Source organism: Tachysurus vachellii, chromosome 11, assembly GCF_030014155.1.
Source record: "Tachysurus vachellii isolate PV-2020 chromosome 11, HZAU_Pvac_v1, whole genome shotgun sequence".
Taxonomy (NCBI): domain Eukaryota; kingdom Metazoa; phylum Chordata; class Actinopteri; order Siluriformes; family Bagridae; genus Tachysurus; species Tachysurus vachellii.
In genome coordinates, this window is record NC_083470.1 from 8,887,721 (window position 1) to 8,914,811 (window position 27,091).

A 27,091-nucleotide genomic window follows, 5' to 3' on the forward strand; every position below is an offset into this window, starting at 1 on the left:
ACTCATTGCGCGCCTGTGAGAAAGTGCAGTAAGTGTGATTGGTCTCCACATGTCTCCAGGACACACCTAACTAACAAGAAAGGGGGGGTTTAACTAACGGTTCTCCGAGTACAGAATAAAACGATCTTTACGGCCAGTAATCTGTTCAATAGCTGATCAATGGACTCTTCAGCAGGGGCTCATACATAAGAATGGGATTGTCTCCGTTGTTTCTTTACGCACAGACAGTGAATGCACCTTTGAGATCCAGCTCTGATTGGATCACGAATCTGAGAAAATGTTCTCTACTGATGTTTGCCTCATGTTTATGTTTTTCTTTTTCTTTATTTTTTTTGCTTTAAAATATAAAATCTTAATTACGACACATAAAACTCCCAAAACAAGTGATAAACAGAGTCCCCTTATCCTCCAAAATATCTTACTTAGTTTTATTTGGACAACTTCAGTTTCTTATTTTAATCATTGCTTGTGATGATTTGGCTCCTGAGTGGAGTCAGACATTATACTTTATTTTTTATTGATTTATTTTCATAAATCATTTTCGCCAACGTATAGAATTTTCCCCTAAAGAAAGCATTTGATTTTTAAACTGATTTTTAAACATAACATTCTGGTGTTCAGAATTTCTTACTGATCTTTTATGATTTTATAGCAGGTACATTATAACCAAATAGGTATCATGTGTCGAAAAAAATGTTTTTAGAACTAGTTTTTTATTTTGGGAAGTTTTAGAAACTGTCTTGTTTATTAGACACAAACATTTTTTCCACAAGCAAAACCAACCATTGTTGTGTCAGTAAAGTAAGTATGAATATGTAGGGCTCAAAGAAATATGTCCTAGTAAAGCAGACAAGAAAGAAAAAACAATTTCAGGAATAAAATACAAACATTTCAAAGCCTTTCTGGGAACTGAATATTGTTAATTGGGAATCTGCTCATATTGTCAAAAACATTAAAGGCAACACAACCTGTCATAGCTGATACCATGTCTCCTGGACCAATACAAAGCCTTTCACTACATACACCTGCATAAGAAATGCTTGAGTTTGGCTCCATCTTCTGGACATAAATATATATTGCAGGTGAGCTTCCTATTTTGTCCACTAGACGGCACTATGATTTGTAATAGTAACAATATATTCACCCACGAATAAGGCGCACTGCAAGGCCCAGGCAGTGTGAAGTATGGCGGTGTGTGTGAGGAAATCTGCTCATGAGATTGATGTCAGAACAAGAACAGATGATGTCCTTTCGTCCGGTGGAGTGGAGTTCAGCTCCTTACTGCTTTCTAAAGCGGTTCTGGAGGGTTTAGCAGCCTCCGGCTTTCAGAGACCTTCCCCAATCCAGCTGAAGGCGATTCCACTGGGGCGCTGTGGACTGGGTTTGTGGGGAACTATCAGCATCAGTTACTCTACAAATACAAACACATCTATAACTTTTCTAAATAAATAGACATTCAGCCTCAGATTTATTTCTTTTGTGAACTGTTAAAATAACATGTAATATTCAAATGTGCATGATAAATATAATTACTGTTTATTTATTACCGCCTTATAGGTAGCCTTTTTGTTATAGAATTGTTTTATTTAACTACGCACTATTTAAACACCTACCTGTTTTGAATAGATTTAAATTAAGTTTAATCACAAGTAGGATGTGAACTGTAAAAACCATTAAATACAATTTCCTTGATTAAAACAAACGGCCTCCACAAAAAACTTGATATAATGTGTAATGTTTGACTAGTGGTTTTAGTTTTCAGCTACTGGCTTCTTAGGTGAATAACCACATTTAAATAATGATGAACATCTATATTTTTATAGGTTATTTACAATAGTCTTTTTTTCTGACTCCTACTTGTTTTCCACATAATTGTACATAATTCAGCATTATTACATAATCTTTAACCCATCTTCTTTCTTTCTTTCTTTCTTTCTTTCTTTCTAGATCTTATAATTCAGGCTAAATCTGGCACAGGAAAGACCTGTGTTTTTTCCACCATTGCCCTGGACTCCCTGGTACTAGAAAATGCTGCCACTCAGGTGATGTAATTATAATTTTGTTTTTCCAATTATTGATCTAATTTAAGCATTCATTCTAAATACTTTGTAATTTGTGTATATATGCCAATTGAATGTTCTCTTTCAAGTGGCACAGTTCCTGTTATGGTCGATCATGTCACATTTGAGCAAAATGCATTTGAAATTTAGCCACAAATTCTGTTCAAAGCCTCATAAGTCAGAACTTTGCGACATATACCTAGATGTTATAAAGAATATAAGTATATTTTTATATTAATCTGGTATGGTCAGACAGGATTTCTTTTTTTATTTGGGGATTTGAGGTGAATTTACCCTATTTATAAATTATTTATTTATTTATTTATTTATTTTTAAAACACCCCCAGGTTCTTGTTTTGGCTCCAACCAGAGAGATTGCTGTGCAGATTCACTCAGTGGTGATGGCCATAGGCAGTGCCATGGAGAGGCTGGAGTGCCACGTGTTTATTGGTGGACGACCAGTGAGTCAGGACAAACTCCATCTAAAGAAATGTCATATTGCTATTGGATCACCAGGTTTGTGTGTGTGTGGATAAAGTTGCTAAAAACTGTCAATGAGAGTTCTGTCCTCACTGTCAATCATATCTAAATCTTTAGATATGAAATGGGAACCTTCTTGAAACGTTTGCAGAACATGAGCCTCGAGCGTTGAAGTTTATTAAATGATGACTGTGAACATAGAACTGTATAGACCTTGTAGTAATTTACATTACTGGGGGCTGTAGTCTGCACTGTAGATTTGTGTGTGTGTGTAGAGTGGTGTTTGAGTCTGGAGCTGATGTACTTTTCAGGTCGTATAAAGCAGCTGATTGAGCTAGGAGCTCTGATGACTGCGAGTATCCGTCTGTTTGTTCTGGATGAAGCGGATAAACTGCTGGAGGAGGGCAGCTTCCAGGAACAGATCAAGTGAGAGAAAAAAGACTCATCCCAACTTATTTCTGCTGCATTTACTTTGTGTGTTTGTCTTGTTTAATGTTGTTTTTACATCAAACTGAGAACTGGGCAAATTAGATGAGTTTTCAGCTCAATATCAATACCTCACTGTTTCAGCTGGATCTTCTCCTCTCTGCCGGCGAATAAGCAGATGCTGGCACTCTCAGCAACTTACCCAGAATCCTTAGCGCAGCATCTGTGCAGGTACATGAGAGAGCCGACATTTGTGCGACTGAACGCCACTGATCCTGGACTCCTGGGTGAGGCTGTAACTCCATTCCTTTCTTTTTTGTTTGTTTTTTTTAATGACTTCAAGCAAACTCTTGGGTGTGTTTCTCACTCATCCCTTCTCATGCAGGTCTGAAGCAGTTCTATAAGCTGGTGCACTCTCATGCCCTTCCTCATAAGATTTTTGAGGAAAAAGTGCAGAATCTGCTAGAGCTGTTCAGTAAAGTTCCCTTTAATCAGGCTCTGGTCTTCTCCAATCTGCATACAAGGTTTGTGCTGTTTGTTTTATTCATGTCACAAGATGGTCTTTAGCAGATTAAATAAATTAACTCAGGTATTATAATAAGGGATAACTTTATTATTATAATGTTGTTGTTAATAATAATATGCCACAGTTTTTAAATGTTTCATATGAAAATAACATGCCTGCTGATCCTGAAGATAAGTCTGATTTTTAAAGCCTGGTTGTATTTCCCTGATTAACCAAGATGAGCTGAATTGTGTGTACTGGTATATGCTGTGTATGCAACTTGCTAGTGAGATTGACATACAGTGCTCAGCATAAATATGTATACCCCCTTAGATAAGTAAGATTTTTATAAAAAAGTCTCAGCAATTTTCTGCATTTTTACAAAAACTGTTTTATTAAATCTTTTTAATATTTTAAAAATATTAATATTAACATGTGTGGTCACCTTCTTATTCAACATCTTTAGAATAATAAGAAAAATAATACATTTAATTTAAATGAATTGTTGCAAAAATGATTACACGCTACCACAAATTTAACTAAATCTAATATTTTGTATGGGCTCCTTGATTTTTAAGAACAGCACCAATTCTTCTAGACATTGAATGAACAATTTGACGATATACAGCTACATCTACCTTTTCCATTCTTGAAGTATGGACTCTTTCAGATCCTGGATGCTGGATGGAGAATTGCGTTCAACGTGTCAGAATGCCCCACAAATGTTCTACTGTGTTGAGGTGTGGTGACATGCTTGTCCACTGAATCACTTTTACCCTCTTCCTCCTCAGAAATAAACCAGTGATCTTAGATGCATGCTTTGGGTCATTATCATGTTGAAAGTGCACACTGACCAAGAGCATGGAGTGATGTGAGCATCTTCTCTTGCAGTATTTCGCAGTATGTCTGTGAATTCATGATGCCATCTATGAAATGCAATGCCCCGCCACCTGCAGCACTTATGCAACCCCACACAAGAACACTGCCAACCTCATGCTTCACTGTTTAATACCAAGCAATTTTCATTGTGCTTCTTATCCTTGCGACACTAAACAGTTTGGGGCCCATCAGAGCCAAAAACATTAATCTTTCTCATCACTCCAAAGTAAAGAGTCTCAATAGTCTTCGCCTTTGTCCACATGAGATCTGGCAAATTCTAGACGGCCTTTTTTGTGCATGGGCTTCAGCAGTGGTTTCCTTCATGAACGGCAGCCATGCATGCCACTCCTCTCCAGCGTACGTCGTATGGTATCACGGGAAACACTCACTCCAGTTTGACTTTCTAATGATTTAGACACCTGTGCAGAACCTGAACACCGATTTTCTTCAGCTTTTCTCATCACGAAACACTCTTGATGAGTCGTTAACTTGCAGGGACGGCCTGGACGTCTCAGGGAGCTTCCCAGAAGTCCATTCCTTTTAAATGTTTGGATTAGTTTCATGTCACTATTCAAGCTTTTTAGTAATACTTTACTAATTTTCTTATAATCTTGACCGTTTTTGTGCAAAGACAATTTTTTTTCTCAGGTGTTGTGACATTTTCATGTGCTGCCAATATGGGAGTGGATTTACTCTCTTTAATACAACTTTTAATTGTCAATTATTCTGTGGCCGCCTGTGTGTTGATGGATTACTCATCTTCTGGTGATTTCCTGTTAATTATAAATGTATTTTAAACTTTCTCCTAGCGCATTCTTTGGGGTGTACTCATTTTTTCATAGTGATCTTATTTTATTTTGTTAGAACAGCTCCAATATTGCTTTTGGTTCTGACTAATCTAATTTAAAACAAATGAACCAGATTTGCACAAATATGTTATTGTATTGAGTCCCATAGCACTATTGTATTAATTTGAAAGCTAGATGGCGATTTTACTGAGAAATCCGTCAGGGTGTACTTATTTATGCTGAGCACTGTAGCAGCCTAGTGACCAGCTGAGGTACACGCTGAAAACAGTTATCGCTTGTCATTTTTAGATTTGTCCTTCTGCAACTGGACCTTAGTGAAGGTCTTATGTGAAACTTTGAGGGGAAAAATATTTATTAATGCTTCATTTAATGCAAATATTCATTAATGTGCATCTAACAATAAAAAGATCTAACAATGTTGAGATTATATAAATAAATTGGACAGTAATAGTGTTTAAACTCTACTGATTTGAGGTGGCTCTGTTCTGTAGGGCGCAACACTTGGCTGATGTGCTGTCCTCTAAAGGCCTGCCTGCAGTCTGCATCTCAGGTGAGGCTTTCAATTAAACAGCACTCAACTGTTTACTTCAGTTTGTTCTCAAACATTTTGTTTATATGCAAATAGCAGATTTAAATGTATGTGTGTTTGTGTGTGCGCAGGCAGTTTGACTCAGGAACAGAGGCTGGAGGCAATGTCTAAGCTTAAACAGTACCAATGTCGAGTTCTTATCTCCACCGATTTGGTAAGATCAGATCACTGTGTGCATACAAACATACCTGTAAGTCTGCCACCAAGTGAACCTCTTTCTTTCTTTTGTAGACTTCACGTGGTATAGATGCAGAAAAAGTGAATTTGGTGATTAATCTGGATGTGCCTCAGGACTGGGAGACGTACATGCACAGGATTGGTCGTGCTGGACGATTTGGTTAGTTTCTGCTGCTGAACTGTGCTCTGTTTATGCAATTTACATCTATTTTAGTGTTAGACGTTAGACTGCTTCCTTAATCTTTCACTCAAATGCATCACAGGTACACTGTAGTAAATTTGCATTAATGAGCTTTCTTGGAGTTATAAGAATAAAGATCTGACGGTTCTTTTTAAAGAAATAGTACATATAACGTTTATATTTGAAGGCGCATTAAAGGTGAAACTGCACTGCACTTACTGGAGATGTAAAAATAGTAATAACTAGTAAAACTGTAATAGCTTATGTGAACTACACAAATGTTCTAGAGAAACAGGGTGTTTTGGACTGAAGTCACCTGTACTATAATGCATAACTTTGTGTAAATTCTTTTGTCATGTATTGAAATAATCTGCTGTAAAGCCTTTTCACATACATAATGTAAATAATATATAACACTCAGCATCATGTCTGGTAAAGATTTGTGTGAATTTACAAAGATTGAAGGGTAAATCAAGTTTCTAGGACTTTTTTTTTCTACAGGGTTTACTGCCCAAAGTTCTCTGTTTAATTTAAAGCACAACTACAACATTATTTGATTCTTGTCTCAGGAACTCTTGGGATCGCAGTTACATACTGTTGTCATGGAGAAGAAGAGAACAAAATGATGGCCATTGCTCAGAAGTGCAGTCTGGTTCTTAGCCCATTACCAGGTAAATGCAGAAAAGGTGCTCAGATGTTAGCCTTTGCTGTCACGTTACACAATTGCTTTAACCCTTTTTAGAGACACTTTCACTACTAAATGGATTTCAGATGCAGGATTTTTTTCTTTTAGGAGATAATTTCAGGTATTTCTGTTTCTGATCCAGTATAACAGCTACTTTTTGCTGTTGTTAGCATGATTCAGTAGTTTGAATTCCCGATTCCGAGGAAAGTTGTTTTAAGTATGTTTTAAATCGCATACAAACTTCTGTCTAATGCGCCTTTTATTGTTTTGAATGTATTTTATTTGAGTCTGTTTCAGAGTTGTCTCTGCTCAATGTGTTTTTTGTGGTGTTCCTCAGATCCCATCCCAGCCGGGCTCATGGAAGAGCCCTGTGATTGGAATGTGATTGTTCAGCCTCCTTCAAAAAATGACCTTGCCCTTTCCCTTGGATCCAGTGTAGAAAAGAAGCAGCCCAAATCGGAGCATAGAGTTCCCAAATCCCCCAAAGAGCCTCTGCACACACCTCTCACTAAACAGCAGCCTGAATGTCGCAGTCCAGCTAGATTACAAAAATCGAGTAGTGAAAGGAACAAGGGTAAAAATCCCGTTACTGCCCCTGACCATTTACCCAGTGCTGAAACTTTAGAGCCTCGTCCAACTCTTACAAGGAAGGAAATGCAGGAGGCCCTTCCCAAAATCCCTCCCTTGCCCTCTTTTAAACCCAAAGCAGTGAGGCCCGTGTCCTTCACTGATGCCATGGCTGACTTTGAGAACTTTATGACCGCTGGCCTGGGACGATCAGTCGAGATCATAAGACAGTATGGAACACATGATGAAATGGACATTTTGGATGATGAGCAGCATAAAATCACTGCTGACAGTAGTGCTGGGACAGATGATGCTTTTAATAAATCTTATAGTAAAGGTAAAGAGCAAGTCTTAATGGGTGGAATTGCTCAATCTCAGCAGCCATTGAGGCCAGTCTCTTATCCAGTGACCTCTAGGAGCATGTCTGGCAGCTGCTCTTCTTCTTTAGACAGTGAGTCTGAGATGGAGACAGAACAAAAAACAGATGCATCAGCATCCAGCTCTGTGTCCAGTACCACACACCTGAACTCTGCACAGCAACACATTGCAAAATCAACACACACGGCCAGTAAGGCAAAGCAGCCCATCAAGCTCAAACAGAGTCCTTCCAAATCTCAAATCAAGCCTCCTCATCCTAATAATCACACCCTGGCTCATCAGCCCTGTAAGTCAAGGGCAGTGTCTGAGGAAAAGAGGTCTGGGAAGACTGCCAAGGTAAAAGAAGGGAGCTGGAGGACACCAAGAAGGTCTGCGTATGAAGAGGAAGAGGACAATGAATCCTCTCAGGAAGAAGGGAATGGACATGAACATGACTATTGGAGAGCATGTCACCAAGCCTGGGAGGAATATTACAGCTCTTTGCGTTCTGCCAATTTCTACCAAGCGCATTATAACTGGCTGGCAGCGTATCGCATGAATGCTGTATACATGATGGAAATGATGAAACACTGATCTAAGAACAGTAGATGTCTTGCTTTGACAGAGATGCAAGAATCCTGTTGTCAGATGTATAGCACCTGCATTAGTTTTGATTCTGAGGTGATGTAATAGTGTCAATAAAATGACAGATCTATTTACATTGTATTTATTGCAATGGCTGTTAAATGTCTCCTAAATGAAATAACAGAAATGGTTAATAATAGTTGCATTAACATTAACTATATTCAAGTCTGTTGTAAGTACAGGACCTGAATAGCACTGTACATTATTAGCTTTTTAGTTTAGTATTGCTTTTTTTTAACAGAAAACTTTCCAAGTACATACTTGTCCACCTGATGAAGAGTGATGTTAAATATGATTTGCATTTATTAATGTTGAGCGCTTAACATTCTAAGGGTCTCTGCATGGCTCTGGAACCTATTAGACTAAAAATAAAATTGGCACAAAGCAAGAGTGTGCATGGGCAGCAGTTCACTCTCATGAGCAAGCTGGCAATCTTGACAACTGATAATCATTCACGGTTCTTTATCGGCTATACAAAACAGTCATTTTGTCCACAGAGATTAATATGCCTTTATAGATATTAATAGATATTTCTTTTATTTCTCATTATTCTCTGAAAAAGTCCTAGATGGCAATCAGATTTCCTTCGGCATCAGTGATGAAGTGGTCTTGTGTTGATGACCTGTACTCAGAGTACACACTCCAAATCACAAGACCTCCACATACTGACCATGTTGACCTTTCTGTGTAACACCAGGACGGATATCTACGTATTTGACAACTGCCGTTTTCATTCAGTTTGCTTGTAGATGGATAAATAGATAGATAGATGGATAGATAGATAGTTATTAACTTCTACAGTGCCTCACTTTCTTCATATTTTAGATTTACCCAATACACTAGACAAAAGTATATATTCTGGAATCTTTTCCATTACTGACTTTAAATTACAATCATTAAGTCTATCATTTTAACAAGCACATTGCATTACCAAGTTGATTTCCTCTGGTTTTCCTACAATCTCCCAAAAACATGTCTGGTATGATGAATTGCACCTTGGTGTGATCCACTAGTGTCCCTTTCCCCAGGTGTATTCCTGTCTTGAAGGTCTGGATCCATCATGTCCCTGACCAGGATACAGCGATTACTAAAGATAAAATATTGAATTCAGAATCCTGTGTTTAAACAGAGATGACCACACTGATCTGACCTCACTGATGGTGGCTGTGGGTTGGTCTTTCCTCAAGCAAATTAGCTAATGGAGTAAATTCTGGAGAAGTACTCAGTTGTGTTCAATTAGACAGCTGTCTCCTGATGAATTATGTGCTGTAAAGCAGTCACATAACTGTGCAATGGGAGATCCGTGGACATTGAATACAACTTCTCCGTGTAGACTTGAGCAGTCTAGTGCACGATTTGTGATTTTTAATTACTTTCTTCTCTGTTTTACATTTATTATTGGGACTTCTGCTAATCTGCTTGTGTGTTGGGTCGCTTTCCGAGCTAAAAGTCTGCGCACTGGCAGTAACGCGCTGCTAGTGAACCTGGCCGCTGGAGACTTGATAAGAAGTTTTGTGGACTCTCCGGTGTTTTTGACCGTATTAGTTTTGAGAGAGAGGCGCGTGCAGAGCGGCGCGGTGCTGTGCCGCGTTCAGCAGCTCACATATTTACTGTGCAGCTGCGCTCAGTTACTCACTCTGGCAGCTATCAGCGTGGAGAGATTCCAGACCATAGCCTTTCCGTTTAGCACAGAGAAAAGGAAAGGACGGATTCGGATCTGGATCCTGATTATTTGGATCTTTGCAGTTACAATCGCTGTATCATCTCTGCTTTTGTCCTTCCCATCATGCCGCCAATTAAACTCACCAAAATTGCGCCCTTTGCATGCGCCTTCTTTTGACGCCTATGTTTTGATTCCCATCTGGACCTTAAGTGTCATTTTGATAGCCGTTAACTACTTGCGCATTTTCATCGTTGTGAAACAACATTCTAATAAGATCTTTGACTCGGGAGTTCATCCAAGTCTGTGTGTGGTCTCAAGCCGCCGGCTGCCCCAGTCAAGTGCACTAGAGCCGGTCAGAGTTGATGGGACTTATCCGTGCCCGGCCTCTGAGATCGTGGGCGCTGTTTGTGTTCTCACACCTAAAGCCAAAGCGCTGGGCAAGGCCAGAGTAGAGGGGAAGTTGGCCAAGAGGCTCGGCTACATCATCGCAAATGTGGTCCTGTTCTGGATGCCGCTGCTTCTCCTGCTGGCACTCAGACTGCTGGTGAATTGCAGCGAATGCTGTGTGAGTAAACTCAATACTCAAATACATTCTGATGAAAAAAAACTGCAATGCAAACTGTTAAGTACAGCCATGAACAGAACCTACAGCCAAATCATTATAGCATTAACATGCAACTGTCTTAGGGAAGCATTATACATGCAACTGTGTTAGTGAAGCATTATACATGCAACTGTGTTAGTGAAGCATTATACATGCAACTGTGTTAGTGAAGCATTATACATGCAACTGTCTTAGTGGTAAATCTTCCTTCCATGTTCGAAACTGTGACTTCAGTATAAACAGCGACATAACCACGGACATGGCAAACGATACAGCAATATTATTATAGAATTGTCTCTTATTCGATTTTCGATACTTGTGTATAGAAATGTTGTATAAACACAGTGTTGCTTTGCATCTCGTGCTGCAGACAATCACAGCTGTATAACCACTGATACGACACCATACTGTTTAAAAAGAAACCTTTATTAAACATATTAATATTAAACATGTGTTTGGCTCTGATAGGCCACTTCAGTCAAGCGATTCAGGTGAAACAAACGTGAAAAAAATTCTGCATTGTGTGCACTGTAATTTTCATGTATTTAGTTACAAAAATGACAAAATAATGACAAAAATTTAAAGGGACTAAACAGTGTCATCTAAAGTTTCTGTAAATTGTTCAGCTAAAAATAATTTATTTACATGAAAAAAAAAGTTTGACCTTTGGTTAAAACTCAATAATAATAATAATTATAATAATTTTAAAAATTGTCAATTGAAAGTCATTTACGGGGGGGCACGGTGGCTTAGTGGTTAGCACGTTCGCCTCACACATTGGGGTTGGGGGTTCGATTCCCGCCTCCGCCTTGTGTGTGTGGAGTTTGCATGTTCTCCCCGTGCCTCAGGGGTTTCCTCCGGGTACTCCGGTTTCCTCCCCGGTCCAAAGACATGCATGGTAGGTTGATTGGCATCTCTGGAAAATTGTCCGTAGTGTGTGATTGCGTGAGTGAATGAGTGTGTGTGTGCCCTGGGTTGGCACTCCGTCCAGGATGTATCCTGCCTTGATGCCCGATGACGCCTGAGATAGGCACAGGCTCCCGTACAGGCTGACCCGCATAGGCTGACCCGAGGTAGTTCGGATAAGCGGTAGAAAATGAGTGAGTAAGTGAGAGTGAGTGAAAGTCATTTACATCTATAGAGAAATAATTTGCATCATTTTGAAACAAAAAATATTTGTTTGCTCTTGCTTGCAAATGTGATGTTACCCTTTCCCAATGGAATAAAAACGTATTTTATATGCTACACAGGACCTCTCGACTCATTAAAGGCCACAGCTGCACATTACTGTATTTGACAACCTCATCAAGATTTAATTTTTGAAATTTACTTCAGTGTAAATACCAACTGTGCACAGAACATCGTAAAGCAAGAATGATTTTAATGTTATCATGCAATCTGGCAGAAGATTGGTTTGGTCCTTTCACACAGAAAATCATAACCTCAAACAAGTAAACAGTTAAAAAATAAAACCCCACCACTAAAGCAGAATTAATGTAATTCATACATATCATGTAAAACGCAGTCATATAATATCTTGGTAATTAAGGTGTGTAAAAATGAAACGTTTTGAAATATGAAACAAATGAAAGATTTTGGTCAGTCTATCTATCATGAGAATTTTATACAGATTTATTTATTCTGTATAAACTTAACTGATTGTTGAATGAATGTAATGAATTAAAAAAAAATATATTAAATGAGACACACCATTGATAAATTTCAAATATTTAAAAAGTTTTATTATGTGTTTCTGTAGAGCTGGTTAATGTGGGAGCTGGAGACGTCGGCGACGGTGTTGACGTGTGTACCTGCTGCTGTAGACCCGCTCATATACACGTTGCTCCATCGCCACTTCTACACAGAGTTCCGCAGACTCTTCTGCTCCATTCTGAGGTGCTGATAGCTGACTAACCAATCAGGAGCCAGCTCTGTGATGAAGATAGCTCCCTGTTTGATCTGCATCTAATATCATCTAAGAGAGTTTTAACTGTCTGGTCTTCAAATAGAAATGTATGGTTAGGCTTTTTTTTTAAATAAATCGAGCAGACTAAAAAAATATTTTTTAATTATAATTTTAATGTTTTAATTAATGGCAGATGCAAACAAAAAAATCAGAGATGATAGTTTCTCTCTAAAAGAGCATCCAGGTATGTGCTCAAGATCATGTCATTAAAACCATTGTTTAATCAATGTCATTGATAATGTCTCTGTATTACAGAAATCTTACCAGCTCATCTTACAGGTGCTTCTCTGAAATTGTGCTTGTTAAGAAACAAATGACATTTACTGGATGCTTGGTGGCAACTGTTTAATTTAGAAATCCTGTTTAGAAATGTACAGAATCATTAGATTATTTAAATCTGAGCTTCTGGTAAGACAAGTCTTAAAACTTTATTTGTGACCAGAAGGCTATGAGGTCAAATCCCACACCTGCTGGTTGGGTCACTGCTGAGCCCTTGGATTATGTTTTGCTTGTAAATCTTGTTGGATGAACATAACTGATGAATTAATATAAATAATATTATATTATATAATATTGAATATGATTATAAATGTACAAACAGCACTAAATACTATTTGGTTTTTATTAGGTTTAAAATCCATGTTGAATATAATTTGATATTTCAAGCATTTTTTCTAAATGAACAACTGTGTTTCTTAACAGGGATTTTTTGGGCTAGAGGTTTTAAAATGCAAAGTATACTCTGTTCTTATGCACCATGGGAGACCACAATCGCACAAAAAACAAAAAAAAAATCCCTACAAACCAGAACTGTGCTAAAGTTAGTGATCTTTTATTTTCAGTCAAATGGCCATCTAGTATTTATTGTTTGATTTATAATGCCAAACAATAATGATCTGAAAATGTACAGTACATTGTTGTTTTGGGTCATTATGGAAGTGCAATATTACAAATAATAAATACATATTTATTACAAATTTTTCACTTCACCTTTTAATGAGAAATAACAATAATGAACAGTGGACTTAAAAGAAATGCAAGTAATCTAAATAAATAATAGTTTCTTAGTAATTAAAACAGTATGAAAAACAGTAAAACAGTATGAAATCTGTAAATATTTATTTGTAATAGGTTGTATAGGTTGATATTAATACCAGCTTGCATAAATAGTACTGTATTGTTTGGATGAAAATGGATTAAATGTACTGTACAATTTCCCCTTATTTTCCCCTGACGTCCAATAATTATTAGCTGATTTGACATTTGTAAATGTGTGGTCTCTGATCTACAGTACCAACAAATCATATAAGACTAACTTATTGTATCATAATATTAGCTTATTTTAGCATATACAATTAAGTTCTTAACATAAGGAGCTTAATTTTGATGAATTCCTTCTTGATTGTTTTATTATGGTTGATATTAAAATTATATCTGAATGAAAAATTGCAAGGGGCACAGTGGCTTAGTGGTCAGCACGTTCGCCTCACACCTCCAGGGTTGGGGGTTCGATTCCCGCCTCCACCTTGTGTGTGTGGAGTTTGCATGTTCTCCCCGTGCCTCGGGGGTTTCCTCCGGGTACTCCGGTTTCCTCCCCCGGTCCAAAGACATGCATGGTAGGTTGATTGGCATATCTGGAAAATCCTGCCTTGATGCCCGATGACGCCTGAGATAGGCACAGGCTCCCCATGACCCGTGGTAGTTCGGATAAGCGGTAGAAGATGAGTGAGTGAGAGTGAAAAATTGCACACACAGCAAATGGGTTAGTGACATATATAGATCTTTTATCAGGCGTTTCACAGTAGTGACAAGACAAGATCATAAATTATATTCAGCATCTGACAGAGAAGGCCAATAGAACAAGGTGAAAATTCCATACAAACTAATTCAAAGCACAAAAGAAAAAAAGAACAGCAAAATAAAGGCTGACACATTGACTAGGAAAACTATTAACTGCAAGGCAGACATATGAGTACAGTTCTTTAATTAAGACTATGACAGGACAGAACTTGAACCTTTTGTTACTTTCACCATGTCTTAGACAGACAATGATTTAGTTTATAAACCTTTTTTATTTTTTTTAGCTCTAGGTCTTGTTCCCTACCTCAAAATATAAGATGGTGAATTAGCGCTTCAATATATTGGGCATATTAAGTAGCTGCCTCCAAATATCTTCTGAAAAACTGTCTTTATTTTGTACACTAGCTTTTTTTGGGACAAACATTTTGTCTCAGTGTAAATTCCATTATTAAAGACTTTAAAATAATGTATTTGGTAATAACAGATTACAGACAAATTAAACATTGTCTCTAAATAAAGAAATATTAATGTGCTTTTCTCTTTTAGTAATAATAATGACTGTGTCTCATACAATGTACCACAATTCCTAACATGAGATAAAGGGTTGATTTATTTATTGAATTTAATTTTCTAATTTATGTAATATATTTTCTGTATAATTGAATAAATGTGACATGTAAGTATATGAATGATTGCACACTTACTTTGCTATTGAAATGAATTTCTATGCGTATTTGTAGTAAACAACATGATCAATGCATGTAATGATTAATGACAGAATGGAATAAAATAAATTCCTCTCTCTGTATATGGCTATCTCAGATACCATGGCTTAAAATGTAGGTAGAACATCAGGGAAAAAATCTTGTATTTTGATCTTGATGCTCTTGCTCAGTTAAGAGCTTTCATTCTGTGTCTATTAAATATCTAAAAGAGTGTTAAAGAAAAAGCCACATTGGTGCAATGTGGCAAAACATGGCAGTGTAAGTCTCAATATTCAGACACAGGGAACCGATGGTCTTGATCAATAATTATAATATTCCTAATTTCCTGAAGTAAAAACATTTACACTATATGCTGGTGTTTCTACTATATTATCATTACTATGAGAAAATATTTTATCTCTAATATATTTCCTTTCAAACCAACAATGTCTTTTACACAGTTTACTGTACGTTATACAAGAAGTTATCATTTGACAAAGCTCAGGGGCATTAATAGTGTTAGTAAGATCAAATTGTGATAAAAAAAGAATCCCCCCCAAAAACAAAATAAAAACAAAAAAGAAACCATCAGTAGGGCTGCATTTACATTGGCAGATCAGATTCATCATCTTTTTCCTCTGGCACATATTAAATATTGTTGCAGTAAGATTTTAATTCTGAATCATATTTGTTTTTTGGTCATTTGACTCACATCTTTTCCCTGCTAACTTTTTAAGTTATTGTAATTTTTTATGAGATGATAGTCTAGGCTAAAATTCATCATGCAGCTTTTAAAACAATACAAGTAAATTATTTATGGTTGTCAGTGGAGTCCAAGAATATACATTTTCTACAGTCATTTATGGATCCAATGACAATGTAAAACTATAGCCGGACGCAAATCCCACCTCCAGTGGCCAGTTCCATAGGTACATTGCACTATAAAGAGACCATAGCTTAACATCCTTATCAAGTTTTAACTCAATGGTTATGTGAAATACCTGTTGAAAGCTGACTGGCTGACAGTGGCCATGTTTTTCAAATAATACACTTATGGATTATCATAATGATGCAGTACGCCAAATCTCAGTTATATTAGGCTTTACTTTTTTTAATTGTTTGGGAAACAGTTAGTTAAACAGAACTCCATCCCTGAATGATGACACCATCCCAGATTTTGCAGACCTCCACAGAACCGTATAAACATGCCTTGTACTTACAGTTGTTTGAGCAAATTAGGCTCTGTAGAATACTGGATAGAATTGCTGTTGACGAACCACAACATGTTTTTTATAATTACACTCCTTTTGTCACCAGTTTTCTGGAGATATGCCCAAAACTCTTGGATTAGGTTTAGCATCATATGTTAAATTGTAAGTGGTTGGGAATGAATAGCTTAGCTACAAAATGGGACATAAAAAAGGTCATCTCCAGTTTTCAGGGTTCTTGAGATTTAAATGTCTGTAAATGTTCAATGTTGCCCTATAGCACCATCTTTAGGACAGTTGGGCCCACCTCTTGCCTGAGTAGTGGAATGGAGTAATAACCATTCACCAAATGTTATGTTTCTGTGACTTACAGATTGGTCTGCATAACTCATTTTAGGGGGAAAAAAAACAATAGAAACACACATATGGTGCTTGGATCCTAATTAAAGCCAAAAGAAGACATTAATTACAGACTAAAGAACGCAGTCATGGTGGAAACAGAATCATTGTCTTTCTACAACAACAGTGATGCTACTGGTAAAAGGTTGCTGCTTTTCTGCCTAGCTCATTTTGGTGTGGGAATTATGCAAACATAATGATGGGAACCAGAGAAGGGTGATTTCTTACAGGATAAAAATCTGTGTGAAAATATCAAAATAGTGCCTTAAGGCCCACAATGTAAATGCAGCCTAAGAAATAGGATTTAAACTAGAGTAATGAGGTTTTCCTAGAGTAATGAAGGCTAAAACCTCATATACACATCAGATAACTAAACAGATTCAAAGTGGAAAAATAGATCCAGGGCAAAAAAAAAAAAAAAAAACCTCATAGCCTTTAAATTCTTTAAATGCAATTTTGAATTCAGGAGTACAAAACATAAAATATGAAACAAGTTAGTTATTTCTGTCCTAAAGCACAAACACACATATCTACAATATTACTGGCAAAGCCATTCTCGCTACAAATGGCCATCATGATGAAACAGAGAGTAAGTAATGGAGAAGACGTCTGATTGGTCCATAGAAATGTCATTCAAAACGCTTTGTGGCTTCTCTGACACCATGGTAACATTCGACTGCTGAGTTCATTGTTTTTCAGAGAAGAAAAAGACAAAATAAAGCAACACAGAAAAGTGGCCAACACCAAAGGTTTCTATGCAGGTAGAATACACACATACACACAGCAAGGTTTACTTTTTTCAATAAAATGCCCACTGAGCAAGAAAGAAAACAACACTTAGGACCAAACCAACTATCGAAAGCATGGTTTTTTTTCAGAGACACAAGCAGACAGGGCAGCACTGGACCACAGTGAAAGAGGAAAAGGGTGGCAGCTGCACTCGGTTTGCCAAACAATGGCCAAATATTACAAAATATCCTATTAACAATATTCACAAATGAACCAAGGCTTAGTACATATCCTACTCACAAATTCTCACCAAATGCCTTGTGCTTATAATCACAGATATTTTGAATACCTATTTCATATATAGAGATATTTTTTTTGGTTCCGCTTTACAAGGTTATTACTGACGAGTTGGAGATTGACACTGTTTGTCCACTCAACATCTTGGACCCAAAGAAGGATAGAGGGCAAGTGGATTAGAAGAGGAAAAAAAATCCTTCCCCCAAGAGAGGCACATACTGTGTGAAAGGCTCCAGGCACGCTGAGAGCTTACGAACACGCACACACACTTATGGAAAGATCCTAACATATCAAATACACTCTAATTCTCGTAACCTTACAGGAGTGAATACACTCTCTCACTCACACAAACATGTAAAAGTCTCCCCATGTTCTTTGTCAAACTAAGCCTACAGTATTTTTTTCTGTCTTTTCAGAGTTCAGTTATGGAACAGTTATTTTTCTCAAAGACTGCATGATATTCTTGTAATTATAGATTAATATATAGATAATAGCAACAACAACAACACAAATGAAAAAGACTTGAAATATTACATTATGCTTATATTTAAATGTTTCGTTCTTTCTTCTGTCTTGAATCTTTCTTTATAAATGATAATCTACTATAAGGTGGTCTAGTAACTAAATGTTCAGCATTCAGTTAAGCATTTTTTAAGGCAACAAAGCCAGCGAATAATGGGAAATATTAATTTCTTAATTTTAACTTGCCATTTACTGTCTAATAGGAAGCTTCTTTATCTAATTTTTATTAGACCCAAATATCATCATGTGACTGTTTTTCCTTCTCAAATACAGCATTCTGTATGAAATAATCACAGAGCCATTAAAAAGATAGATGGTGACCAATCCAAAAGAAAAACATACATCCTTTCTTTAGTAACATGTAGAATCTGAGAAAAAATGTAATAAAATTTAACGACAGGAGTGGACAAATCACACATTTGTCATATTTTCTATTGTGTGGACACACATGTTCAGCAAGTGTTTTTTTCTCCTCTCAAAAATAATTAAAAACCTTTCTGTTGACATTTGCAAAAGAAAACGTCATTTGATACATGTATTCACTCTCCAGTGCCACATTCACACTAGCCAATCAAAGGCGTCTCTGAGCTCTTAAGTGTGCATGTGGAAGAGAGCAGAGTGCTTTCCTCAGAGGGGGTAACTTTAATGCAGCAGATAACGTAACACACTCAATATGGTGTTATCATACATCTGCAGTGCTGTGGGCTGCATTAATCTGTTCTGAATCCTGTGCACTAGCCACGTTGGACTGAAGTTGATCCTGTTGAAAATTATATTCCTGCTGAAAGTGAAGATGGTAGCCAGTCTCAAAAACTGTGTCTGATGAAATTTTATGCCTTTTTGTTATGGGCACAAACACAATGCAGTGAAACGTTATCCACAAAGCCTCCCCTCGGAGGGACTGAAATACTTGCCTATTTTACTTTTGAATTATATTGCATTAGTTGACAATTTTTAGACTAGTTTCTTGGATATCTTGGTAAGTACAGTGTAGCTATGAATTTGATTTGTCCACCCCTATTAAAAACTCTCAAGTATGTCATTAGCAAAGTTAACTACATCAAATCCACCGATCAGCTAAAATAAAATTCCATTTGGTGATTAATCTTTGTCATCATATTCAGCCTTTTAAAATGGTGAAAACTAACTATGCTTTACATATTCTTAATGGTTGATAGCTGGTTAATGGTTGATAGCTGTTGCTTTTTAGTTGCTTTTAAGCAGTTGCTGAGATTGTTGCCTGTAAAACTGACAAAACATCACTTCCCTAAGACACAATACAAGACAATCAGGACAAAAAAGAAAGAAAAAGTGCTTGATGCGGAGTTACTCTTGACATCCTCATCTAATCAATCTTGTGATGGATTGATCAAGTTGTTATGGCTCTTCTGCTATTGTTATCTCTCTCTCTGTGTAAATCTTTCTCTCCTTCACACACACATGCACACGCACTCGCACACTTGTTTTAATCACTCCCTTGGTTTTTGTTGTTCAGGAATCTGAGTCAGTGCTGTCCTTCTCCCACAAGGGGGCAGGCTACTCTACAGTTTTCACATCCTGAGTGCTCCTCCCCTCTCCCTGTTCTGACGTTCGCTTGATTCTGGCACAAGTCCGTCACAGCGCGGAGACCTTCACCACACCGGTGATGGAGTTGGTGGTAGGGTTGGGTGGAACCTCTTGGTTGCTGGGGGAGGTGTTGGTGGGAGGGCTTGGGATGCTGATGATTGCTGTGGTAACCTGACTGCTGCTCTTACAGTTCAGACCTCCTGATTCATCTGGCATCATGTTGAGACTGGAACGGCTGTAGGGTGTGATTGGGAGAGAGAGAGAGTGAGTGAGAGCGAGAGCGAGAGAGAGAGCATAATTTATTCTTCTAAGTATCTTTACTTGCAATAGAGACATGCATCATTGCAAGATTCTATTCATACAAATCAATACACAGTCTTGGCATAATCACAAAATATTTTTTCTAGTAAAAACATGATACATAACAAATTATCTTAAATATACTGTATATTACTGACACAGTGTTTTATGTAATGTTTACCGCCTTACATTAAGGCTCATTAAACTTACATTATTTACTATGTAAAGTAATAAAACAAGCCAGTAACAATGATATAGAATATGATAAGCATTTAAAATAATGAATGTATGTGTCTGTGTTACCTAGTGGTGAGAGAATTCTGTTGTCCACACTGGATGTGTATGGTGCTGAGCTCCTGCAGGTTGTGAGCATGTGGATGTAAATGTGTGTGTGTGTGAGGGTGTGAGTGTGCTGCATTAGCAGACTGAGTGCTTTTCTTGGCTCGTCGGGAACAGCAGGACCCTATGATACCCTCCTGGCTGGCAAGGGAAGAGCTCTGTGATGGAAAACGCTGCAGGCCGCTTTCCACATAATTCTGCTCAAACAGCTGCTCATCCACGAACTCATGGTTCTACAAACAGAGCGACATGGTGGTGGATCAGAGAAGAGGTGTCTCTTGACCTAAAATATTCACCTAGTTTTAAAGATACCTTGGAAAAACTGCTACCATTTTTCTACACAATGGCAAATTTTGTTGTTTCAGGCATCTGTTGGTATTGTTTTGGCCCAAAAATAGCCCAAAGAGCTGCTCGGAATCACCGTTTATTTTATTTTTTATTACATTTTCTTTCTAAAAGGCATCTCATCAGACATAGAAGGCTTAGGGTTGATTGATATTTTCATTGAAAATATAATTTAGCTTACAGGTAGCAGAGATCTCAAAAATTACAAATTGTTCCTTTAACTAGGCCTCATTTTAGCATAGAGCAGAAGATGTTACTTCGAGCCATGGTCCAACTACCCTTGACACAACTGGCTAAATTCGTTAAGGACTAAGTAATTAGCTGGTCACTATGTTGGTGCATGTGTGGTAGGGAAAACATTGCATCCCCTGGGTAAGAGCTATTATATCTGAGCAGTGATTCAACTTGATTAGTGATTCAGGGGTGGTTCGACTTCTACAAAGCCACTCCCAAATGAGCAATACTGTGTCCCATAAATAAATTAAACTACTACAGCTGATCTAAAATGAGGCAGCCTGCCTGATAACAAACAAAATGTCCATGTACTGTACAGCCCAGGATTCCTGTCACATCCCTGGCTTCATGGAGCTGTCTTTATCAAAAAATCTCTATAGAACTCTCTATATCTGTGAGTGAATAGCATGTGACAAATCTTGTGTTAATCTGTTATGATGGAACAAACAGCTTAGATTCATTCACTGTGCATATTCCTTCACAAACTCCTTCTGAGCATTAGCACCAGCTTAAGCTTGTCAGTTGTTGTCCTGACAGCCTTTAACAGTTCAATGCAATGCCTTTTATTTCACCTCCTTTGGATGAAGAAATAAATGTCTCTATCCATGCAAGATAAATTGTTAAATGGTGGGGTTTGTGTGTGAGAGAAAGTGTGTGTGTGTGTGTGTTTGTGTGTGGGGGTGGGGGGGGGTGGGGGTGGGGGTAGGGGTGGTTGGGGTTATGTATGTGTGGTATGTCTGACCGTGGTTTTCTCCAGGCAGTGCAGCAGGTGGTGGTGTTGGCTCTCTATTAGTGATGCCGTCTTATTCAGATGTTGCCCTTCACCTGTGGAGCTCTGCTGTAGTGAAAACACACAGATATACACATATGAGATGCCCTTTATAGACAAAGAATTCTCATATATGTCAGCCTTCACTGCTGATTTCTGCCAAACAGCCAAAAAGTTGAGATTTGATGAAAATCAGGGTTTTCTGCCAGGATCATACTTGCCTCTAACACATTCTTTAAAAAAAAAACAACCCACATTTAGTACATATGTAGCTAGTTTAACAAACACAGCTGTCTGATTAAAGGTGTTTTAAAGGTACTTTCCTAACACACATGATTAGAACGATTTTGAGTTATGTGTCTTTGCATAATGCTTATTAGACTAGTATATTTGATTTGTAAAATTTTTACAAACCAGATGTCACATTATCAGTGAAGCATGTGTGCCATTACTGATACTGGTGAGATGTTAGTAGATAAGTTATACAGTCTGAATGCTAATCATAAATGGGAAAACTTAGCCAACAGATCAAGACTAAAGAAATTAATTCTCAATTCCTTCAGAGCTGATGTAAAAGCAGATAGTGATCTGACTGAGGCAAAAGTGACAAGTAACAATAATGCTCCTATTTGTGATATAATAGCTTTCCATTGAAAACATATAATCTTTAATAGAGAGCAAGTCATTTTGATTTTCCATAAATAGATTAGGTTGCAAATGTAAACGTTGTTAGGAATTTTTGTGCAATAACCTGTTATCTCAGGATCTGTCAGCTATGAATAAAGGCTGCTATAAAGACAGACAGTTACATATAATTTGCAATTATAAAAGACAAACATATTTCAGGAAAACTGAAATACTTACACCTGGCCATCACATATATTGAGTATATACACATAAATACCTTTAAACATACATATACTGTACATACAGAGTTCAATTTTAAACTCGTTTCACTTGTTAGACAGAAAGAGTCAAAAGATAGAATGTGTGTGTCGCAGTACCTCATGTGACAGTTTCATCTTGTAAGGTAGATGCTGTAGTTCAGAGGTGACAGAGGGAGATAAAAACATGGGAAGAAAGGTTTACTGCTACTGGAAAATCTCCTTCCAGGAACAGTGTTATGCAACACAGAGGTTATGACATAAGTGACACAGTTCAAAGCAAACAGGTCATGGAACATCGCGCTAATTTCAACACACACAGCCTTTGGCAAGCACGGCTAAAATTAAACTACTGTTTGACATTAACGCTCTGCTGAGCCAGTGCACTTCATTAGGCTATGCAAGAACACCACAGCTTTCTCTAATACCGGATCAAACATATAGACCTATATGGTGTGAGCTCAACCCATGTAAACTCTCTCTCTCTCCACACACACACACACACAGACACACACACACACACACACACACAGCCCAATGCTTTCTCTTCAGTACTATGTCGCCTTGGCTTGAAGAGAGAACAAAAATAATAGTGGTGAGTCAGTGAGCGATGAGTAGGTATAGGAAGTGAGAGAGAGAGAAATAGACAGAGCTACAGAGAATGATCTTATACCAGTTATAGCAGATCAGGTCTTGCATCCCATGGGACACAACAAAAAAGTTGCAGGTGCAGGATGTTTTTACTGTCATGTGGGTGGGAAAGCTGTTGTTCAGAAATAAAGTTTGTAGCACAAAAGGAGAGAACATGTTTCCAATAATGCTCAGTAAAATATCACCAAAAGTCTTAGTTTCCACTAAAGAGTATCTGTGTAAGTTGGCAGGAGTGGGTGTAAACGGGAATATTTTCAGGACTGGGTGGGAGTGCTAGGAGTATTTGCAAGAGTGGATAAGTGTGTTCAGAGCATTTGCAGGAGTGGGTGAGAATGGAAGAGGGTGTAGGTTTGGTCATGGTATCTGTAGGAGCTGTAGAGAGGAGTGCCTAGGGTGGTAATCATTATTTGTAATATTATAGGTGGGAACGGTTAAAGCTCTTGAAGGATTAGGTGGGAGTGGTCAGGTTACCTGTGGAAGGGGTTAGATTATATCAGGAGTAGGTTGGAGTTGTCAGAATATTTGCAGATGTGTGTGGTATTGATCATGGAATCTGTGGGAGTGAGTGGGAATCATCAAGTTTTTGCTAGAGCCGTCATGTTGTTTCTGTGGTCATGTTGGGAGTGGTTAGAGTGTCAGAGTATTTGCATGATTGAGAGAGAGTGGTTAGAGTATTTGCAGGAGTGGAGAAGAGTGGTCAAAGTACTTGCATGAACAGGTGGAAGCAGTTTGTAGGAGTGGGTGAGAGTGTTTAGAGTATATGTAAGAGTAGTGAGAGTATTTACAGAATCAAATGGGAATAGGCAGAGCAGGATTTCTAAAGGATTGGGTCTAAGTGGCTAGAGTATCTGCATGAATGAGTAGGAGTGGTTAGAGTATCTGCAGGGATTGTAGGAGTTGACAGAGCGGTTGTGTTTGTGGGTGGGTAAGGTCAGACTTTATATAGGAATAGGGTGGGCATGACATTAAAAGACATAACTACACACATTTACTTCCTCCCATCAATTGCTTCCATTTTTTGTGTGCTGTATTTGGTTTTTGTTTTGTTTTGCCATTGTTTTCGTTTTCTCCCCTGCTTAATCACTCAGCATTTGCTTGAAACACAGCACTGCAGATAACACATATTGTATGACTGAACATTAGGAAATGCAAAATCTGTGAGCCACTGTGAGCTGCACACATCCTCTGCATTTTGACACAAATACATTGACGTGTGTCTTTACAGAAGTATAAATCAGCCGTTATAATGCTTCAGGCAGGACAGGCTGATCTGAGTGCAGTGGCAGTGCCACCCACAGGTCTGTGTGGGCACAGTGCCCTGAGGCAGCTCAGCTCTACCAGTGTCAAGAACAGCAGGAATAATCACACACATTGTGTTGTAGGAGATGCCACCGACTTCTACTCAATACCCTGAAATCCTTATTATTCTGCTGGGCAGTATTGTGTTGTAGGAGATGCCACTGACTTCTACCCAATATCCTGAAATACCTATTATTCTGTTGAGCAAAATCAGAGTGAGTGAGGCAGAAAATAGCAACAGAACAGCAATACTGAAGGATGTTTGATAGAAGAAACAGAGGACCTTCAATATTTCTGCCTCCGTTTGTGTCTGATTGTGGGACTGAATTCATTAGCCTTTGATTACAACAGCACAGAAAAGACTAATGCAGTGAACAGAGAGAGAGGGAGAGAGAGGGGGAGAGAGAGAGAGAGAGAGAGAGAGAGAGAGAGAGAAAGCTTAAAAATAAAAACAGTGTTTTAATGGCACTGCTCCCTAGCTCCACATGCACATCTCATGTAAAGGAAATAAGGAATATTGCCTGGGGCACCTTGTTTTCAGAATCAGAAGCAAGGAGAAAGCCTTCACTTTTAATAAGGTGTCCAGCACAAGCTTTACTGTCCTCTCTCTCTCTCTCTCTCTCTCTCTCTCTCTCTCTCTCTGTCTGTGTGTTCATTTCTGAGAACATGCTGAAAGCTGTGTATACAATACGTATGATGTCCATTTCTATGCTGTGTGTATAGTTCTTTCTGTTCTTTTCATGTTTTACATGCTGACAGGTTTACAATCACACACACACACACACACACACACACACACACACACACACACACACACACACACAAACATGACCTTTTACGTTTAAGAGATATTTATGCATTCATGTATCTATCTGTCCATCCAATCAAATTTTGTCTAGCTGTGTTGGGTCAGGAAGTATTTCATAGATAGGATCACAGAATGATGTTGAGTGTACGTGTATGTTTCTTACTGTTAGCTCCAGGGCTTGGTTGAGCATGCCATTGCGTTTGCTGTGCAGGAAGGCGTTCGAGCTTTCCGCCTTTGAGATTCGCATTCTGGCCAATCGCGCTTTCTGTAGAAAGACAAGAAGTCAGGCATTAGGACTCTGCACTTATAGTGGTTCCTGGGAGACACTTTTTGGGAGACAACTGCTAAAATCTGGATTAAGTATATGATCTCTCCATCATATGATAGCCTTGGAACTTTCACAGTGTTTCTGATATCCAGAATTGGTGAGAGAGTGTGAAAAGATGAGATAATGTCTTGGTAAGCATAAAAGTTAGCCAACGAAAGTTTCTTTTTAAGTTTTGCAAAACTCATTAAACATATGATAAATTATTGTATATTACAGTATGCAAACACTATTCCTTAGTGACTGAAATGAATGAAGTGAACAAGTAGATACGAGAGGGTATAAACAGCCTGCTCTCCGGGACTGTTTATACGCACATAATCTTTATCTCAATATTGAAAGCCTTAATAGAATTGTAAATCAAACCACCTCTGATTTGTGTTCCTGTCAAACCTGCAACATAGGTCCTTTTAGAAAGCATGAGTGTGTTACTTGTTCAGACAGCTTATCAGCAGAATGCACAGGTAGTAAATCTTCAAAGCTTAATCTAGTGCCATGTAGTATGACATTCACACCCAACCACACACACACACACACACACACACACACATACACACATACACACACAGACACACACACACATACACACACACAGACACATACACACACACACTAGTCTAATATGAATATGTAAGATTACACACATACAGTATGAATTCAATAACACCCAATAGGTGTCCCGGTATCAGAAAAGTGGAGGTGAGTCAAAGAACATGACAATGTGGAGCCAAGTCTGTTCTGTTTCTGATATCAGGACACCTCAGATGTTATTATCTCACTTATATTTTTTTCTAGTTCCCTCATGTGTTTTTTAAATTAGTAAGTTTAGCATTAACACTGGGTATACCTTCTGAAGACAATGATCAAGAAATTCTGGCCATAAAGTGGCACTTCAAGTGTGACATCCAGGATTTAATTTTTTTTTAAATAGTTTTTCAGTTAATGTCAGAATTAGACAGTAAAATGTTCAGTGATTTTTATTATTTTTAATTTTTTATTTTTTTTTACATTATTACTGGGTCCTCTTTTCGGATCCAAACAAATGGAAGAGACCTTTTAATTGCCAGGACACAATGAAACAAGGTATCACGAATCGATCATAAAGATTCAGTAGTGCTACCTCCTATTCCTTCAAAGACTGATACTCTATTACGACGAATGTAAACATGTCATTTTATTTCAATTATGTGTACAATAATTAAAAAAAACAATCTAAAATTTTAGGCATGGTGGCTTAGTGGTTAGCACGTTTGCCTCACACCTCCAGGGTTGGGGGTTCGATTCCCGCCTCCGCCTTGTGTGTGTGGAGTTTGCATGTT

At 37.9% G+C, this 27,091-nt stretch overlaps 3 protein-coding genes across 5 annotated transcripts in view; 2 read left to right on the plus strand and 1 right to left on the minus strand.

The window, feature by feature from the left end:
- Positions 1 to 1,140: 1,140 nt before the first annotated feature.
- ddx20 (DEAD (Asp-Glu-Ala-Asp) box polypeptide 20) lies at positions 1,141 to 8,430 on the plus strand. The gene is made up of 11 exons (XM_060881837.1): positions 1,141 to 1,381; positions 1,948 to 2,042; positions 2,408 to 2,576; positions 2,852 to 2,966; positions 3,111 to 3,253; positions 3,352 to 3,490; positions 5,651 to 5,709; positions 5,820 to 5,902; positions 5,980 to 6,085; positions 6,676 to 6,777; positions 7,129 to 8,430. Exons 1-11 carry the CDS (start codon positions 1,186 to 1,188, stop codon positions 8,307 to 8,309), a joined length of 2,388 nt encoding a protein of 795 aa, XP_060737820.1. The 5' UTR covers positions 1,141 to 1,185; the 3' UTR covers positions 8,310 to 8,430.
- Positions 8,431 to 9,577: 1,147 nt separating this feature from the next.
- LOC132854169 (G-protein coupled receptor 26-like) lies at positions 9,578 to 12,530 on the plus strand. Its single transcript, XM_060882404.1, has 2 exons — positions 9,578 to 10,588; positions 12,387 to 12,530. The coding sequence occupies exons 1-2, from the start codon at positions 9,653 to 9,655 to the stop codon at positions 12,528 to 12,530; spliced, it is 1,080 nt and encodes a 359-aa protein (XP_060738387.1). The 5' UTR covers positions 9,578 to 9,652.
- Positions 12,531 to 14,362: 1,832 nt separating this feature from the next.
- The window catches only part of kcnd3 (potassium voltage-gated channel, Shal-related subfamily, member 3), a 134,089-nt gene continuing 121,360 nt past the window's right edge, over positions 14,363 to 27,091 (minus strand). For 2 of the 3 annotated variants that reach the window (XM_060881930.1, XM_060881929.1), the window contains exons 4-8: positions 25,611 to 25,712; positions 22,810 to 22,842; positions 21,779 to 21,874; positions 20,422 to 20,690; positions 14,363 to 20,053 (exon numbers count right to left, since the gene is read on the minus strand). In XM_060881930.1, the coding sequence (XP_060737913.1) occupies positions 19,867 to 20,053; positions 20,422 to 20,690; positions 21,779 to 21,874; positions 22,810 to 22,842; positions 25,611 to 25,712 (687 nt within the window). In that variant the 3' untranslated portion in view covers positions 14,363 to 19,866. The remainder of the gene's footprint in view (positions 20,054 to 20,421; positions 20,691 to 21,778; positions 21,875 to 22,809; positions 22,843 to 25,610; positions 25,713 to 27,091) is intronic. The other variant, XM_060881931.1, reaches the window with a different exon arrangement.

Coding starts and splice junctions, on each gene's coding strand:
- LOC132854169 (XM_060882404.1), top strand. CDS start 9,653: ATGGGAGATCCGTGGACATTGAATACAACTTCTCCGTGTAGACTTGAG. Junction 10,589..12,386: donor TGAATTGCAGCGAATGCTGT/GTGAGTAAACTC, acceptor GTGTTTCTGTAG/AGCTGGTTAATGTGGGAGCT.
- ddx20 (XM_060881837.1), top strand. CDS start 1,186: ATGGCGGTGTGTGTGAGGAAATCTGCTCATGAGATTGATGTCAGAACA. Junction 5,710..5,819: donor GCCTGCAGTCTGCATCTCAG/GTGAGGCTTTCA, acceptor GTGTGTGCGCAG/GCAGTTTGACTCAGGAACAG. Junction 6,778..7,128: donor GGTTCTTAGCCCATTACCAG/GTAAATGCAGAA, acceptor GGTGTTCCTCAG/ATCCCATCCCAGCCGGGCTC.